This window comes from Falco peregrinus, chromosome 6, assembly GCF_023634155.1.
Source record: "Falco peregrinus isolate bFalPer1 chromosome 6, bFalPer1.pri, whole genome shotgun sequence".
Taxonomy (NCBI): domain Eukaryota; kingdom Metazoa; phylum Chordata; class Aves; order Falconiformes; family Falconidae; genus Falco; species Falco peregrinus.
The window spans coordinates 24,251,842-24,269,031 of record NC_073726.1 but is presented as its reverse complement, the minus strand read 5'-3'; the positions used below and the strand labels follow the sequence as shown (position 1 = coordinate 24,269,031).

General features: G+C 46.1%; 1 protein-coding gene across 4 annotated transcripts in view; it reads right to left on the bottom strand.

Moving 5' to 3' along the window:
* Nucleotides 1–17,190, bottom strand: part of FRMD4A (FERM domain containing 4A) — a 387,455-nt gene that overhangs the window by 223,330 nt on the left and 146,935 nt on the right. The window contains exon 1 of one of the 4 annotated variants that reach the window (XM_055807270.1): nt 2,927–3,273. The exons of the other annotated variants lie outside the window; for them this stretch is intronic. Coding sequence (XP_055663245.1) covers nt 2,927–2,992 — 66 coding nt within the window. The 5' untranslated portion in view covers nt 2,993–3,273. Of the gene's footprint in view, nt 1–2,926; nt 3,274–17,190 lie in introns of those variants that run through there. 4 annotated transcript variants of the gene reach the window in all.

Sequence of the window (17,190 nt, the reverse complement as noted above, 5' to 3'; positions counted from 1 at the left end):
AAAAGACAAGTCAAGGCTCTATAGACCAGTTTCCCAGTTCTGCAAGTAATCGCCTGGTTTGGACCAGTGGAGGGCACCGAAGAACTGGAAGAAGAGTATTATAGTGACAGATGGCTTTGCTCTTTCATCAATAAACCTGACACAGATGAAGATGCATGGCACAGAGTAGACTTGGAGATCATTCCCAGGAGGGTCCTGTTACCTGGCAGTCCATCCGCCTGCAGCCCATTTGGCCCTGCTGGTATGGCCCCATGCTCCTAACCCAAGCACTGGTCTTGCTGGTAACAGCAAAACACTTGGTAATGGATTAATGACCTCGGACAAATCTGGTGCTAGAATGATCTATAATAGCCAAAGTTTTGTGTTTTGCCCTTCCTTCATATTAAGTTTCATATTTACTTTTCTATATCCAGTAGTAGAGATTATTTTTAGCATCGCTCAATGGACAGGTGATTTAAGATCAAGCATAGCCACAAAGCAAGGTGATGTATGAGTAAAGCCTGAAAATTGTGCCTGATAGTGTCAGACAAAATTTGGAACATTTGGTCTATCTGAAAATCTTCCTGCCATAATTCCTAGGTAGGTTTTAGAAAAGCCCAGCTAGCTGCAAACGTGATTGCTCACCAGTGTAAATTTCTGTCCTTGATTTGCAGAGGGACTAGATTAGATTGACAGTCCTGATGGTCAAAGTGAGACGTGAAACCTGGACATGCCATCCACAAACTTTGCAGCCGCAGGCTCCGCAGAGGGACAAGGGGGAGCAAAGCAGTGACACTAGTGCAGTGTACCCCTGCACAATGCTGCACAGACACACCAGCTCTTGCAGAGCCATCTGGGGCTCTGGCATGGCACGGCATGGCACCGCATAGACATGTCCCTGCATCACACTTTCAGCTGTGACTGCAGTGTCCCAGCTGGGGACATCTCACTGAGTTTCTGGGGTTACATATGTGAGGGACAACCTCGAATCAAAACACAACCTGAGAAAAACTCTATTGGTTTCACGAACTGAGGCCACCTGCACCTCTGGAGAATTTCGCCCATGTTTTATTTGATCTACAGTCACTCTCATTGCAAAAAATCCCAACAAATCCAAACTCAAAAACCCATGAGGAAAGACACTTGAGTGGAAGAAAAGGATAGACATAAGAATACAGAAAGCCTAGACACAGCTCCGAAACAGTGCTCACAATGGGACATGAAGAGCCAAGAAAAAGGATTTCTTATGACCTGTCTTATAGGGCTGGGTGGTTCCCATCAGGGCAGGAGGCTTTCCATGCCCTTCATACACAGTCAGACACTTGTAGGGTTGTTCAGCCTCAATCAAGTCAGTAAAACCTGGCTTTCTAGATCTTGCCAGTCTCTGAGATACTGCTTGAAGCTACCCTGTGACAAAATGCCTTTAAACACCCGCTGTTCAATGACACCTGCCCCATTCTCACCTGCCTCAGTCTCCCAGATGTCAAGCACCCAGCTCGATGAAGCGATGCTGAGTTACAAATAGACCAAACAGGATTGGGGTGCCAAGTTTATTCTACAGCAACTGCAAATAGTCCAAAGAAAGCACCAGCTCCTTCCCACACAAAATAACTTCCACAGCGTGCTGTCATGAGATGCAGCTGTTGCATCTTTCCTTGTCATGGGGATTAAAACCCTTAGAGATTTTCTCTGGGGTGCACGGTACTCAGAGTGGGGAAAGGAGTTGAACTCATTAGTAGTCATTAGTTTGATTCAAATCTTACAGCCAAAAGAGTATTTCAGTATTTCATACCCTACACAAAGTCTTTGACAGGGCAGCCTCCGACTATTTTCCTCTACCTCCTATCTGAGCAACCTGTGGGAAAGGGGAGAGGGCACTCCCCAAAGCACTGAGGGGAGATGCCAGCCCAGAGAGACTTGCATCCATTTCACAGCACAGATGGACACCTTAGTAACTGGACCATGGGCTAGGAAGCTGGCAAACCCTCCTGTTTTTCACTATTGTGGTTGATGCCTAAGATTCCTCAGCAGTAGACCCTGAAATCTGAAGCATTTCATTTAAGACTTGCCAAAAAACCTCTGCTGAAAATTCAGAATATCACTTGCCATCTTATTTCTTACAGCTTGAATTCAGAGAGTACAGATCACCTTGGCATGACTTTTTTTTTTTTTCTTTTTTTAAGTTAAATAATGTGGCAATCCCTCATCACAGTTTTCCCCACACACCCCAAAAAGCTTCCCAAACATGGCCATCTCTGGCCTTTAGGCAAAAACCATCAAGTTGTGTTGCAAAAAGCAGGAATGTTTTGAAATGTTTTGATATTTTTAAGAAACTTTTAAGAAGACATGATACAGAGACTTTCTTATCTCAGATGTGCAGAAGCAAATCATACATTTCCTCACTGAGCTTTGATGACTTCAAGGAAGCAATTCCAGATTAACCCTGCTTTAAACTGTTCAATTTAGCCAGGAGGAAAAAACTTGATTTTCTTGAAAACAGGACTACTTTTGCTTGCTCCTCCATCTCTTACAAAAACTAACCCAAATGGCAAAGTGGTAAAAGACCGTAAACTAATAGCTGTCAAAATCCTAAAGCCAAGGACACTGATGCTAAGCAATACACAGTTTAAGTGCTCTGTCAATGCACTGCTTTTACAGAGGTATTCCCCAAACCGACCAAAGCTCCCCCTTTTCACATACTTAATCAAAATTGTAGATGATACACAGAGCTGATGCTGAATCTGTCCTGCCCTGGAGTTACTGCATGTTACCACTTGCAGTAGATGCCTTAGCTATACCACAGCACATTGGTAGTGTTGGACCCATGGTTTATCAGGAAATGTAAAGGAGTTAAGTCGATGCGACACTTGGATACACCATTACATTCGTACGCTGCCTTCTGGATTATTAGCATCTCTCTCTAAAAAGGAAATTGTAGCTTACTTACGAACACATCCATTAGTAGGTGCTCCAGCGTCACTTCAATATCCTCTAATTTAGCTGCCAAAGTCATCGTGAAGCTCCAGACAGAGAAAAGCCCTCCGGAGTCCCAATCCAAAACGTCTGTGGCCAAAGCTAGTTCTCAAACTGTAGCAAATGAGTTTCTCATAGATAAAGAAAATCTGAGAAATCAAAACTTAACATCTGAGTCCAGATGATGGCTGGACTCCGTGCCAGCTGTCAGTCCTGCTTGTGGGACTGAGGATTATTCCATGTGTGCAAGATGGGAGCAGAAGCTGCAATGTGCGTGCTGCCTTCCTTTCAGACCTCCCCAGTCAGAAACATGGAGCTATATCTGGGAAACCACAACAGAGGGAGGGAGAGACACACACAGAGGGAGAGAGAGGGAAGGAATGGAATAAGCTGCCTTTGACTATGACTGATATTTATAGGACTACTTGGTTTTGACTCCAGTCCATTTCTCTGTTCATTTCTGACCTTTCACAAATGGCTCAGCACACTGGAGCGTATTGTAAAACGGGGGCAGCAGGTCCCACAGAAGTTGGCTGTGACCAGTGCTGGGCCAATTCACACAAGCACACAATCAATAGCTCTTTGTCAGAGCATACCAGGCTCTGTGCTGTAGCTAGTGACAGAGGAGAGCACAGACATGTAAAAAACAAGGAAACAAAAGTTGTTTGGATACTAATTTTTTCCTAAGAGTATTAATAGATTCCCTTACCCACTCCCCAAGGCATTGGACGGCAGTGGTGACTTCTGAGGTTATGTACAAAGGGGAACAACCTCAAATAATCCTACAGGGTTTGACTTGGCAAACACCCTGGCACCCCCTCTGAAATGTCCTCCCACCACCCAACCCCTTCGCTCTGCAGCATCCCCGTCCAGGTTGTGAAGCACTACTCAGGGCTAGACCCTTCCTCGCACTGTATTTATGGAAAGCTTAAAGCATGATCCTAAGTGCTCGCTGTTGCTTCACACATCTGCTCCTACTTAAGTCAATGGAGAAAAGGTGACATTTCTGCTTGCTTAGTACTTCTTGCCTGTAGCTCTCACAGCACCACATGTAGTGGTAAGGTACTGATGGACCTGATCCAACCGAAGCTAAAACCAATGCAAATCCTTCAAGCATCTTGCTTAATGCTAGCTGGGAACCAAATAGAAAGGAAACTGAGGCACAGAAAGGAGGATACTGAAAGTCTTGGTATGGGCAGGAGCCATGCTGGAGTCTCCTGCATCCTAGACACTGCTGAGTTCACCAAACTGCCTTCCATGATGTTCACATTACTTGGCTGAACTCTTTTTTATTTATTTGACATGTACCCACACAGTTTGAAGCCTCAGAGTGAAATCTTGCATGTGGTGTATTCCAGACACTGGGAAAAAAAACCCCACAAGGCTGCCCTAAAGGATTCAGAAACCGAAGACTGGGTATTATTTATAAAAGTGTGAGACGGATAGAGTTGATGGAGCTTAGAGGGACCTCTAGTCATAAATTCCAACTAAATGTCCTTAGAGTTATAGCAGAAATCACATTTTCAGACATCTAGCATCAGCATGTGAACAGGAGCTGCCTCTGATGGTCGAGTTTTACTAGACAACAACATGATAGACCATTTGGGACACGGTATGATGGATAGTTTCAATAGCAAAGAAGGGCATGTAATTCATTTTCTGGATGGACCAACTCTCATTCACACAAGGCCCTGCATCAGATAATAGGTTAGCTGCTCCAGAAATAAATGCAGCACAGGAAGCTTGTCTACTGCAGAGAAAGACTGTTCATCATCCGCATGCTGCCGTTTCATTAAAGCTTTGACAAAGTGTCTACCTTCACCAGTCCGAGTGGAGGGGTGTTTTAATGAGCACGGATCAAACCACAAAGAAACATATTTGGAGGGTATTACATAGAAGGTGGTTGAAACTCAGGGAATCATAATGCAGTACACTGATGCGTTAGCTAGCGTGCATTGCTCAGTGCTGCACATGAGTTTCACTGCAGACAAGATTTCATGTGCTTTGCTCTCTAGGAAGTATGTGCAGAGACCTGACCACTGGGAAGCCTTCATCTCCTCTGGCATGTGTGGGAATTCAGAGATCCCAGGAAGCTATGGCTTCTACAGGAGCAGGCTGGGTCCAAGGGCACGTGACTGTTCTCTTGTGGGTCTCCGTCCCTGGTCCACAGCAGGCAGTGCTCAGGCTGTGTCAGTACGAGCCAACAGAGGTCCACCAGGACTGAATCCTGCATTTGTCCGCCTCTAACTGATGCTACTGTCCAACCAGTCTGACCACAACAAGAACTGTACTGGAACCAGACATGTGATCACTTCTCCCCTCCCCACCCCTTTTATTGCACAAAGGCTATGTGTTCCATGCTGAAATATGAAATTAAAGATCCTTTTCTGTAGGATCCTTTTGTGCAATAGTGCAGGGCAACCATGTCACTTATGCCCCTTGACTGTCCCTGTAGCTGCATTGTATTGGCCAGAGAGATAAACAACAGGAGACATCTTCCAGGGTCAGAATGCAGTGTCCATGTGACAGACTTCTTGACTCCAACACAGGATCATTTTTGTCTTCACAAAGATCAGCCTCAAGATTATTTCAAAAATGATGGAGAAAATAGTGCCAGGCACAAGAAAATGGCTTAAGGGAACACATAATGGCTTCCCTAATTTCTGCTCAAGAAACACCTGGCACTAAAAGCACCAGGTGCTCCCCTGGCGATGGCAAGGAGGATGAATGGGCTCTCACCCAGGCTCAGCTTTACACCACCTGGGTTTCCATTACTCCAACAATAAATAACAGAGATACACCAGCTCTCAGACTCTTGCACTTGCAATATCAGCTTAGCAATTCTCCTGCTGATCAATATTAACTGTCTTTGGAGACGGTCAGAAATCTGGCAAAAATGCTGTTGGTGTAAAAAGTTGCTTTGCTGACGTAAGTCCTGTGGAATTTTCCTAACTCCTAGACCGCAGGGTTTCTCTCTTTCCATTTTGCCTTCCATAGAACAAGGGTATCTCTCTTTCCATTTTGCCTTCAAGTTGCAATAAAATTTCAGATTCAAAGCAAAGTACAATTGGAAAAGTTCTGAAACATAAAAAATGTGCAGAAGATGAGAAAAAAAGTGTGTTCTTGTTCTAGTGTTAACTAAAGCAGTTGGTGTGAGTGTGGTAAAATAAAAGGTCACAGGAGTGCAGAAAGCTGTTTCATTGAACCCCTTGCAAAAAGCAGATAGCAGAAATCAGAGCCACAAGATCCAATCTAAGCAAAAGAACTTCTTCAAACACATCAAAGCTTGGGGACCTCTAAATCTATCCCATTGGCTCCCTTCTAACTCTCACTTCAATAGTGCTTACCCCAAATGACCTCTTTTATGGAAATAGCCTCTAAAATACAATAAACAAGAAAGAATTTCACTGAGTTCCCCAGGGATTATTCCCAAACCCTCTGTGCATGTGTGCGTGTGCATTATAGGTACACACAAAAATGAGACCATGTGTGATAATGAGAAGCTCTAACTTGGTTGATTCTTTAATGCAGTAAGTCCAAACCCTTTCTTTATTAAATCATTATTTCCATCTATTCTAATTCCTGAGAATTTATTATTTTGGCCTTTGCAAGCATGAGACCTCTTCTATTTAAAGCAGAGCATCCATCTGACAACACACCAGGGTATTTGTGCAGAACAGGATGTTCTTCTACACCCACATTTTCCCCTCACTTCCTTCCTAGTTTTCTTCTACCATTTGGGAATAAGATACTAGAAGAGAGCTGAGAAGTAGAGACCATTGGAACATTCTTGCCAAAATGGGATTTCAGCAAAACATGCTGTTTGTCAAAAGCTGAAATGTTATGTGGGGACACACTGGGTCCCAGAATTGTTTTCTTAGGGGACATTCAGGGGTGAAGGTGGTTGTTGATGGTAGGGGAAAAAGTCACCCTCCAAGGGCTGGCTTACAAAGACAGGGGTGTAAAAACAGGGCACCAAGTTTAGTGAGTAAAGCCAAAAGATGACAAGAAAGGGTTAAAAAGCAGATCTGAGCCTTAGTCCCAGGATGCTGTGTTTGGGCCAGCCCAGCTTGCAAAGATGGGAGCTAAGGAGTCTGGGGAGAAGAACAGGCAGATTATGCTTGTATGAGGCAAAAAGCATGCCTGTGTCATGGAGCCCACCAGGAAAGGGAGCCTGCCTCACATCCACTGCTTTAGCCAAGGAGTCAAGTCCTCAGGAATTGTGGATTATGAACACATATGACAAATATGGGTCAAAGCCCATTTGGGGCAGTGCCTTTGCCATCCCACAAGCATGGGATGGGATGGCAACTGAGCTGCAACAAGCCAGGCTGTGCTTCTACCCAACTAGTACAGAACCTTTATGAACTTTTCTGCTTTAAATAATCAAAGGGAGGATTTGAAGATGAGTCTTTTTGATCTCCTACACAGGTTCTACTGTGCTTTCTCCTCTTGAAAGCAAATAATAGATCTATTGCAACAAAGTGTGAAGTTGTTCTCTTTGGGGAAGGTGGAGAGGGAGGTCCCATCCTTTTGGTAAACTTGGATGTCAGGGAAGCATCAGCTCTCAAAACCCTCCTTCCACCTCCATTTCTCCTTCCCACACAAAATCCTAGACATAGGAACTCATCAACCTGACACCTCCCGGTTGGATTGCAGTAATTCACTGAATTTGGAGCTAAGTGTGAAACCTAGCAGGCTCCAGCTGGCCCAGGGCACAGTCATCTGCCTTCACCTTGATTCATGACACTGCAAGTCAACCCCATCCTGCAGTAGCTTTCAGTGTCAGCTGAGGGCCTTGGTAATAATTTTCCTATGAATGCATTAACCTAATGCTGCATCAAAGGCTGAACATCAGCCTATGGCCCAGCCTCAGAGCTGTGGTCCAGGATGAAACTCAATAACTTCATCTGATGAAGGCATCTAGCTGTGGCACAATATCTTCAGAGAAGAAGTCATGCAAACTTTGTATCTGTGCAATCAAGGCAACAAGAGGATGGCCTTTTGTTTTTCTCCAGGGATGTGGTCGAGGATGCACACCACTCTATTCATAGACAACCTGAGAAAAGGGGTGAGCAGTGAGGGAGCACAGTTTGCAGGTGAAACCATGGTATTCAGGGTGGTGAGAACAAGAACCTGCAGAAAGATATGATGAGACTAAGTGAATGAGCAATAATACAGCAAATTAAATTTAATGTAGCTGAATGTGAAGTAATTTTCATAGCGGGAAAAATGTTCTGAACTTCACGTATAAAATTATGGGCTCTGGGTTCACTCAGAAGTAAGATATTTGGTTTATAATAGTTCTATGAAATATCAGTTCATTGCTTAGTAGTGGTGGAATAAGCAAATAAAATAAAATATTAACAAATATCAAGGGGCAAGCAAAAGGGAATATTAATACATCACTGAATCAAACCAGAGTTCACTTACATCTTGAATAATATCTTCTGATCCCTTTATCTGCAGAAAAGATACACAGATGGTGGACACGATTCAAGGAAAGGCAGTAAAGATGATTAAATGTAAGAAAAATGGCTCCTGTGAAGAAAATACTAAGTAAGCAAAGCGGACTCTTTGGTCTGGAAAAAGAAAAGGTGTCTGAAGGAGAAATTAAGGAGGTCTACAGAACCATGGTGAGTGCCACGGAGAGGGTGAAAAGGGATCGACTGTTCACTGTTTCACTCAATACAAGAATAAGGGTGCATCAAAAGAAGCTGGCAGGAGCCATACTCAGAACAAATTAAAGCAAGCAGTTCAAGCACAGCTGATAGTTGGTCTGTGGCGCTCCTTCTCAAAGGATGGCAGGGATGCAGAATTTTAACTGAGATCAGAAAAAGACCGAACATTTTAAGGGATGATAAATCCATAGAGGCATAGTGGACATCTACAGGCCACATCCAACACAGGAGGTCCCTGAGTTGAAAACAAAATCAGAGAATCACTTGGGTTGGAAAAGACCTTTAAGATCAAGTCCAGCTGTTACCCCAGCACTGCCAAGCCCACCACTAACCCATGTCCCTAAGTGCCACATCTACACATTTTTTAAACACCCCCAGGGATGGTGACGCCACCCCCTCCCCGGGCAGCCTGTGCCAGGGCTCGGCCACTCTTTCCATGAAGGAATTTCCCCTCACACCCACCTAAACCTCCCCCGGCACAAGGTGAGGCCAGTTCCCCGTGTCCTGGCGCTTGTTACCTGGGAGCAGAGACCGACCCCCCCTGCCTACAGCCCCTGCCAGGCAGCTATAGGGAGCCACCAGGTCTCTTCTCAGCCTCCTCTTCTCCAGACTAAACATGTGGAAGGTGGGAGAATATCCAGGGAAATTATTGTGTACGTTTTCCACTCTCCTCTCTGCATCACTCATACCCACTGCTGGAGATGGGACACTGCAAGGACCTGTGATCTGAGCCAGTATGACTGCTTTTAAGTTTGACTTCTACATGAGATGCCCAAATTTAGGATAAATTTTCCTAAATGCCTAAGCCAATTCCAGACTCTGCCAAACAAAGTTCTCCATGAAACGCTCTGATCCCCAAAAGACAGGCATATCAGAGACTCCGTGAAATCACCAGACTACTGCTGTGCTTGCATAGACGGTATGTGCATGATGAAGCCGTGGAAGTGATGTGACACTGGCTGCTGATCAATGGCCTAAGCAACCTGTAACTCCAATCTCCTGAACAGGAGCTACCTGTCTCTTTCACTTCAGGTATGCTTTTTTTTTCTTTTATTTATTTTGTTTTTTTATAAAAGGGATTTATATAAGTTTATTTCCCTTTATTTGCAAGTCTTGCCTTTGTCCCAAAGTGATGATGCTCTATGGAGGCGCAGCTACTTTGACCTGTAGCTGTACTGCTGCTGGCAAATCTGATGTGCAAGACCATCTGGGGAGAAATGGGCTGAGCATGGCCGATGGCAACCCCAGCTACGGACATGCCTGTCCTTCAAGAGCAGCTCCCCATCCTCAACTGCGTGGGCCAAGCCTGCAGGTACAGAGCACACTGCCAGGCAAGACTACAACATGTCCAAGGGCTGCTCAATGGCCAGCCGAGATCCCACGTGTCTGTCCATCCCCTCGCTGGCAATGGGTTCGAGAACTCATCGCCTGCGTTGACAAGCTTGCCAGGCTGGGGCTGCCCTGTGCTGCCAGATGAAGAATGAGCGTGGGAGTCCCATTCCTGACCTCTCGCCTGCAGTGGGATTGACATAGCTCCATAACGGAGAAAAAATGCCGCTTCCACACGACAAGAAGATAAACGTTTTTATAAGAAAGTCCCCAGATGGGAAGCGCCCAGCAGCCCTGAGGTATAACGAAGGAAAGAGATGACCAGAGTCATGCTGCCCTGGCAGGTGTAGCAGCTAGGCTCACCCCAGCCTTTTTACAGTCTTTAAGAGGGACGATTCTGTTTGTTTTATGGAGTGAGCTTAGCATCAGTGAGATGGAGTCCTGGATCACCCTGCCTCTGAAACATCCCATGTGTTGTAGAGCACTTGGCTTTCAAGTTTAAAAATCGTGGCTATAAGTTCTGGTTTTTTGTCAACATATTCAATCAACAACTCGTCTCCTTCCTGGTCACAGCTGCCACTGTCTGACTTTTTTCACTGTCCCCATTGCATCACTCTCTCCTCATGGGTGGTCCCTCTTTCCCAGACAGCCTCACACCGCTCTCTGCGACTAAGATATTGTTTTATTTTCATGCTTTTGCTGAGTGCCCTGAAAGCCATCCTTTGACTAGAAGGCATCTGTCTCCTGTCCTTCTCACATGTACTTTCATTTAAAGGCCACTATGGGAGAGGGGAAACCTCATGTTTTCTCTCTGCCAGACTTTCTCCAGGGTGAAACGAGCCACCCAAGGATGGAGAAACCATTTCATCTTTGGCACAGACAAGCTGAGCAGGCGGTGCTCAGATGGGTCTTGACTGTTTCAGCTGGAGAGAGAGGGCTCTGATCACGAAGAACATGGAGGAATCAAGAGTCTGTTGTCTTGGTTAGCCTCTGCATACCCAAATTTGCCTCCCATGGCAGCAATCCGTGCAACACAATTCACCTACCCAAATCACAGCAACAGAAATGTTTTTAAAAATTATTGAGAAACCTCCCCTTTTCTAATCCTATTTGCCACAGCTCAATCTCCCACTGGCTTCTCCCCTTGCTTTCCCAAAGCATCATCTGTTCATCTTTGGGGTGTCCCATGTTTCAAGGTGACTTGCTGGGCAGGGCTTCTACAGTGAAACCATTTCCCCAGCAGATCGCTGTACCCTGCACGCTCTTGGAGGTAATCCAGATGTCACTGAGCCACACGAGCCTATTATTTAGCTTGCTGGGAGGGATCCTTCTTCAGCTTCCCTCCTTGAAGTAGCAAATCAGCTGCATTATTAAAATGATTAAAAATAGATTGAGCTTGCCCGAGACTGCATCTATAATGGATCAATTGCTTTTTATACATTTTTTGGCTTCCTACAGTGCTGCTTTGTCATGTCACTTCCACTCATTTGGGCGAGACCTTGAAATAATAGGCACATTCAGGAGATATAAATATAACTGTTTATTGCTTTAAAATGGGTCTGCAGACAAATAAAAGTCCCAACTTCAGGTATCTGGAAGTTAAATCTTCCTCCTCTGTCCTTTCCTTTTTGGCCCTGGAACAAACACTGGACTTTGGAGCTTGGGGGCTGCTTTATCTTAAGCTATATGCGCTAGTTCTGCTGCACAAAATTCATGCCCTCATAGGCTGTTGATTTAAGTAGCTCTTGGTGCTAGTCTGTGTTTGATTCCAGTAAGAAATAGTGCAGAGTTAACATCGAAAGGCTGCAGTGCAGTGAAATAAAAATAAATGCACTGCATTGTGTAGCTTAACGGGGTGCTAATTTCTTGGGAGCACATAAATAGGAGGCACAGAGCACATGTGTTTGCTGGCGCTAGGTCGGGACAGAGCAGGGGAAATCTGGAGCTCTGTCACAGGGACAGGCTGAACTTTGTTCCCATGTCTCACAGTACTGCACAAAGTCTCCTCTGTAAAATAGCCAGTTAATTAAAAATTGTATTTACGGTCCCCTGGTGATGCATGCGTGTAATTCTGCTATTAGTATTTCTACAAAGTCTGGCACAGCAAGAGGGTTGGGGCCTTGGCAACGCAAACAGCAGTCCTCATCCTCAGTGCTACCCATGTGGCTGGAGTCCACAAAAGAGGGGCTTTGGCAGCTGAGCCCCTCTCCATCATGCTGTGTTTCCTGAAGGGTTTTATTGCCCAGGTCTTCCGCAGTGAACATGGAACACCCCCTCCACCTCCGTCTGAGATTCCCTGGTGTTTTGCAAGCAGAAGTGAATTAACCTGCCTGATGCTGCACGTACGGTGCTCTCAGCTCACATTATCACTTACAGTGAGCTACATGGAGGCGCAGAAGGATCCGATGCACCTAAAAATAGTGAAACAATGTCCTGCGCTTGACCCACCAGACTTTACATCCCCTTGACTCCTTCCTCCTCTAGCTCACAGCCAACACAGCTCACAGAAATTCTCCTCAGGCAACGCCAAGGTATTTCCCCAGCACTTCCCGTCAGGCTGGGCATTTAGAAACATTTGCAATGTTTCCTGCTATGTGATGCAGGGCTTTTGGACAGCCGAGCTTGATGACTCAAGAAGAAACAATGTCCTGAAACTTTCAAATATGCATGTGACAAAATGTTGTAGAGGGGATGGGGGATGGAGGGGAGCAGGGAGGTTTTCAGTGATTTTAACCCCCACTGTACAGGGCACTTTTCTGCACATAGCCAGCGAGAGGGAGAAGTTTTTCCAGAGGCAGGCTGGATCAGGAAGCTGTGCCTCTCCTGACTGCAGATGGGGATTTGGGAGGATGTTTCTGCAACCTGCTCCCAGCCGACCACTCTCAGCAGCCTCTGCGTGCTTGCTTTTTTAGCCTGAATTTGAAAAGACTTAATGTAGTGAAGCAACCTCTCATTTAACCTGGCAGAGGATGTCCCAGAGGTCTCCATCTCTCAGGGAAGAGGTCCCCACCTCCCTGCCCCACTCTATCCCCCTCCCTCCCCCATCTTCAAAACATCTCAGTTTTGGGAAACTCCTACACAAGTCCATAATTACATATTATCCCATTGCCACTGCCCCATGCCAGCCCTCCACATCCCCCAGCACCCACCTCTGCCCCAGCACCAGCAGCTCACCTTGGGCAGGGGTGTGCAGACCCTGAGCTCGGCTGGCAGCCGCGAGGGTCCGCAGAGCCGCGGGAGCTTGCACCTCATCCTTGCGTATTTTTTCATATCCTTATTTTGCGTAAAGATAAAGCTCCTCTAATTGTATGTATCCAGTTGCTGACAGCACCTATTAATAGCTGTTAATTTGTCCTAACAACCGGACACTGCAAATACACTGCAGTGAGTGGTTATATGGCTGGTAAGCACAAGTTTCAGTTGTTGAATGTTTAGCTGATACTACATGCATAAAGGCTTTATCCAAATATCTCTGCAACATTTTATTACCAAGCCCTTCCCTCGATTCCTTACACATTGCTAGTCAGTTCAAAAAGGACAGCACCTGCTCATGGAAAAAAAAGATGATAAAAGCTAGAGAAACTCCTTGACGCACTCCTTTTGGCTTTGTGTATTTCACTTTGAATTAGGATGACAAACCAGGAGAATGACACTGCAGACTTCTGAGGCATTAAAAAACCATGAATCAGACCTCAGCATGATTGTCTTTGCTAAAACTATGGAACTCAAAAAAAGAAAATACTGTCCAGGTGCTTTCTCATTACCTCCTAGTTTTGTTGTACTTTGCTGTACTTCCCTAGGACAGTGAAGGGTTAAAAATCTTGTTTTCTGATTGAGCCTGGTGTTGCTGGATAATCACTTGATTGGAGGAGTCAAGGCTTTAGAAAGGGTTCAGGAAGTGTGAGACCCCCAGGGGATGCCATTCTCCATGACCTGATATCTGGTCCCCCTAATGCATTTCACCCTCACTGAGTTCCCTGTGGGGTAGGGGGTGCCTTGGCAAACACGTGCCTCACCTGGCTCTCCATGGTCAAACAAGCACTTCCAAAACTAGGCCATTAATACTGGGGGCTTTCAGCCTTTCCCTCCACTGACTCCTGGAGAGAACCTCGGCAGCTCAGTGGGATGAGCCCCCTCCTCAAAGTCTGGCAAGGGCCAGTAGCAAGAGGGAGATGGGAAGGACCACCTTGGTCGACTCAGCCACTTTGCAGTCCTGCCACTGCAGATAGTCCTGGGAATGGTGTTTAGTTCAGGAAGAGGCAGAAGGCATCTTCTTCCTGCAACCCCATCATCCCAAAACCCACAAATGGTCTATTGCAAATAAGGCTGCAAGCCACAGCAGGAGGCACCAAAGCTCTGCCAATGCTCCTGCACCACTTTAACATGCATTAGCCACATTTCCCGGATGGTTCCGGGGAGCAGACTGGAATCCACACTGGGTAAAGGCACAACACCCCTGACAATGCGATCTGGGGAAATGACTTTCTGATCCCAAGTCTGGAGCGTGGCTTATCTCTGAAGGTGTGATCAGATCACAGAAATCGGGCACTGGGGAGACTAACATTTTGGGCAGCGCCATTGAGCCCTGTATTACACCCTCTTCTTACCCCAGCTTGACCCCCAAACTGGGCTGACCCCCAGGGCCAAGCGACTGACCAAAGAGAAGTGTGTTCCTCTCTCCCTGTCCCAGAAACTGAAGCCTGGCTGAACACAACATAACAATAGCTTGAACAGGCAGCGGTCTCCTCTGCCATGGCACTTCGCTGACATGATCAGAAGCGATTCTTCCCCATGCTGTGGCGATGGAATATAGATGACGAATCTGTCACTGATTATGCTTCGTTACATCCTCACAAGATTTCCTGTGCCGCCTGCAGAGTAGATGTTCTTGCTTCGATTTTTAAAGGGTTTTAGGTAAAAGAGACAGCCAACATCTCTGGTGGCAGCAGCCAGGTGCTCTGGGGTTTGATCCTTTCCCAGCTCTGCCCTGTGGATGTACAGAGGCGTAGGGGTTGAAAATCACCACTTTTCAGAGTCATAAAGGCATTTATCAGGAAAACATCTGTTAAAAGCACATGGTATCTGCACCCTACACTCCTTAGTAGGGACCTTACAGCAAGAACAGTGTTGAGTACATACAACGGTGGGACCCAAACCCATGTCTCAGTGGGTGCCTGCTGGGGATGTGAGTGATGGTGGGAGGGTAGAGCAGGGCTGAATCCAGAGATGCCACTACAGCCTTCACAAATCATGGTGACTGCAAAGGCTATGTGCATGGATGGACTGGCACAAGTAACACAAGCAATAGCCACCTCTGAAGAGCATCTGTGAAGTAGGACTATCTGAAAATGCTCCACAGCCAGTGCTGGAAAGGAAAAAAGTTGCAAAGATTTTTATTATTACTTACCATTACTTATACTATGGGACCTCACCATCCATAATACATTTGCTTCCTACGAATGGAAAACACACAAAAGCCACTGCTCCCACTTCTTCCTCCTGGCTGCTTATTTCAAACAGCCTTTTGAAGCTCAGCAGGTTGAGTGTCACATGTTGCTTAGCATCTTTCTGCCTGCCCTTCCGCTGTTTCCCACATGAAGCAGCACTCAAGCTGCAACACCCCTTGAAGGCTCCTGCTGGGGCTTTCTGCCCCAAATCCCCGTGCCCACAGCCCAGGTGCTTGCTTTGCCTCCCTCTCTCAAGGTCAGCCGGTCCCCGAGCACAGCCCATGCTCTCCTGGGTGAGTTCAACAGGGGACAAACGGGAAGCGCTTGCAGGGACTCTCGTGATCAAGCTAATGGTTGCTCCAGGGAGTGATGGCTTTTGCTCCCGCCAGTTGCTCTGGCAGATCCATCAGGAGGCACTTAGCTATAAACCCCTGAGATCTCTGCAGGGGAACCCCTGTCCTGCCTCTGTTTATATTGCTGTGACGGGCCTGGTTAATGCAAGAGCAAAAAAAAAGGCAAGGTAATAGACCTCTTTAAGGGGGTTTTAGGCACTTAGTGGAAAGCAGGAAGCCAAAGCCTGTATAATTAAATTGCTAATCTCTCACCAGATCTGACAGGCTACACACTCTTGTTAAAAACAGGTTTAAGCCCCACAGCATATTTTTTTTGTGGTTTGTTTTTTTCTTTTTTTTAAACTCTAGGTACAAGCCAGGATCCTTAATTCCCTCAGCCCCGAAATACTTCTAAGAGTGGTGTCCCTTTGTTAGAGAGCAGCACCTCAGCAAAGCTCGGACATCAGACAGCTTCATGATTAACCTCTTCCTCCTTAAAAAAGAGATTATTAATAAGGTGAACATGCTCATGCTGAGGCACAGGCTCCTCTCAGCAATGTCCATTCACATCATTTTTCTCTTTCCTCTTTGATCTAAGTAACTCGCAGCAGGCACCCCACTGAGCTGGGCAGAGCAGTCCCTCGGTGCGAGGTGTTACATAGACACCTACAGAAGGGTTTTCTTCCTGTCTCTGTATCTTTGCATACTTTTGATACCATAAATTAAGTACCAAGCCCCAAATGTCCCACTGGTTAATTTGAAGAAATGGAGAAAGTCTGTGGGGCACTGGGCTAGTTCTGGAGCTGAAATACATTCCTCACTGATACACACCTCCTACAGAAATCAGATCTGGCATACGGGCAGTGCTTGCTACTCTTGTTTTGCTGAGGAAAACAGGCAGGTGTAGAGGTATGAGATGGGGTACTTGTGTTCATTCATCACCTTAAGGAAAGTGACCTAAACAAAATGAAAAGATCCCTATTCTTTTCACCATCCTGGCCACATACCTTGGTGTTCATATTTCTCTACGTGGTTTTCTTAGCTGCCTGGAGGTAGGAGGGAGAGGTTGTCACAAGGAGTACTGTCTCGCATGGCTCGCAGTGACTCACCAGCTCAGCTCTGAGCTCCTGAGAGCAACTTTGCTCTGAGATGTGCTCCGTCTCCCAGGTGAAAGCAAGGGGCAGCAGCATGAAAGGAAGGGGACACAGATATGGGAGGGAAAAGCAGGTTGGAAATCAAGGTGTTCATTGCCATCAGTGGGGGAAGTCCCAATGGTTACATGCATCTGTGTCTCCACTGATGCTGACAGGTATGTCAGGGCAAAGTGCCCCGATCACAGGGCTTGGAGACACAAAGGGGAAGATTGACAGTATGGGGCAGTTAGAGACTGCTGAAGATTAAAAAACATACAGCACAGAGATGTGACATGCACTAAAAAGTGAGAGGAAA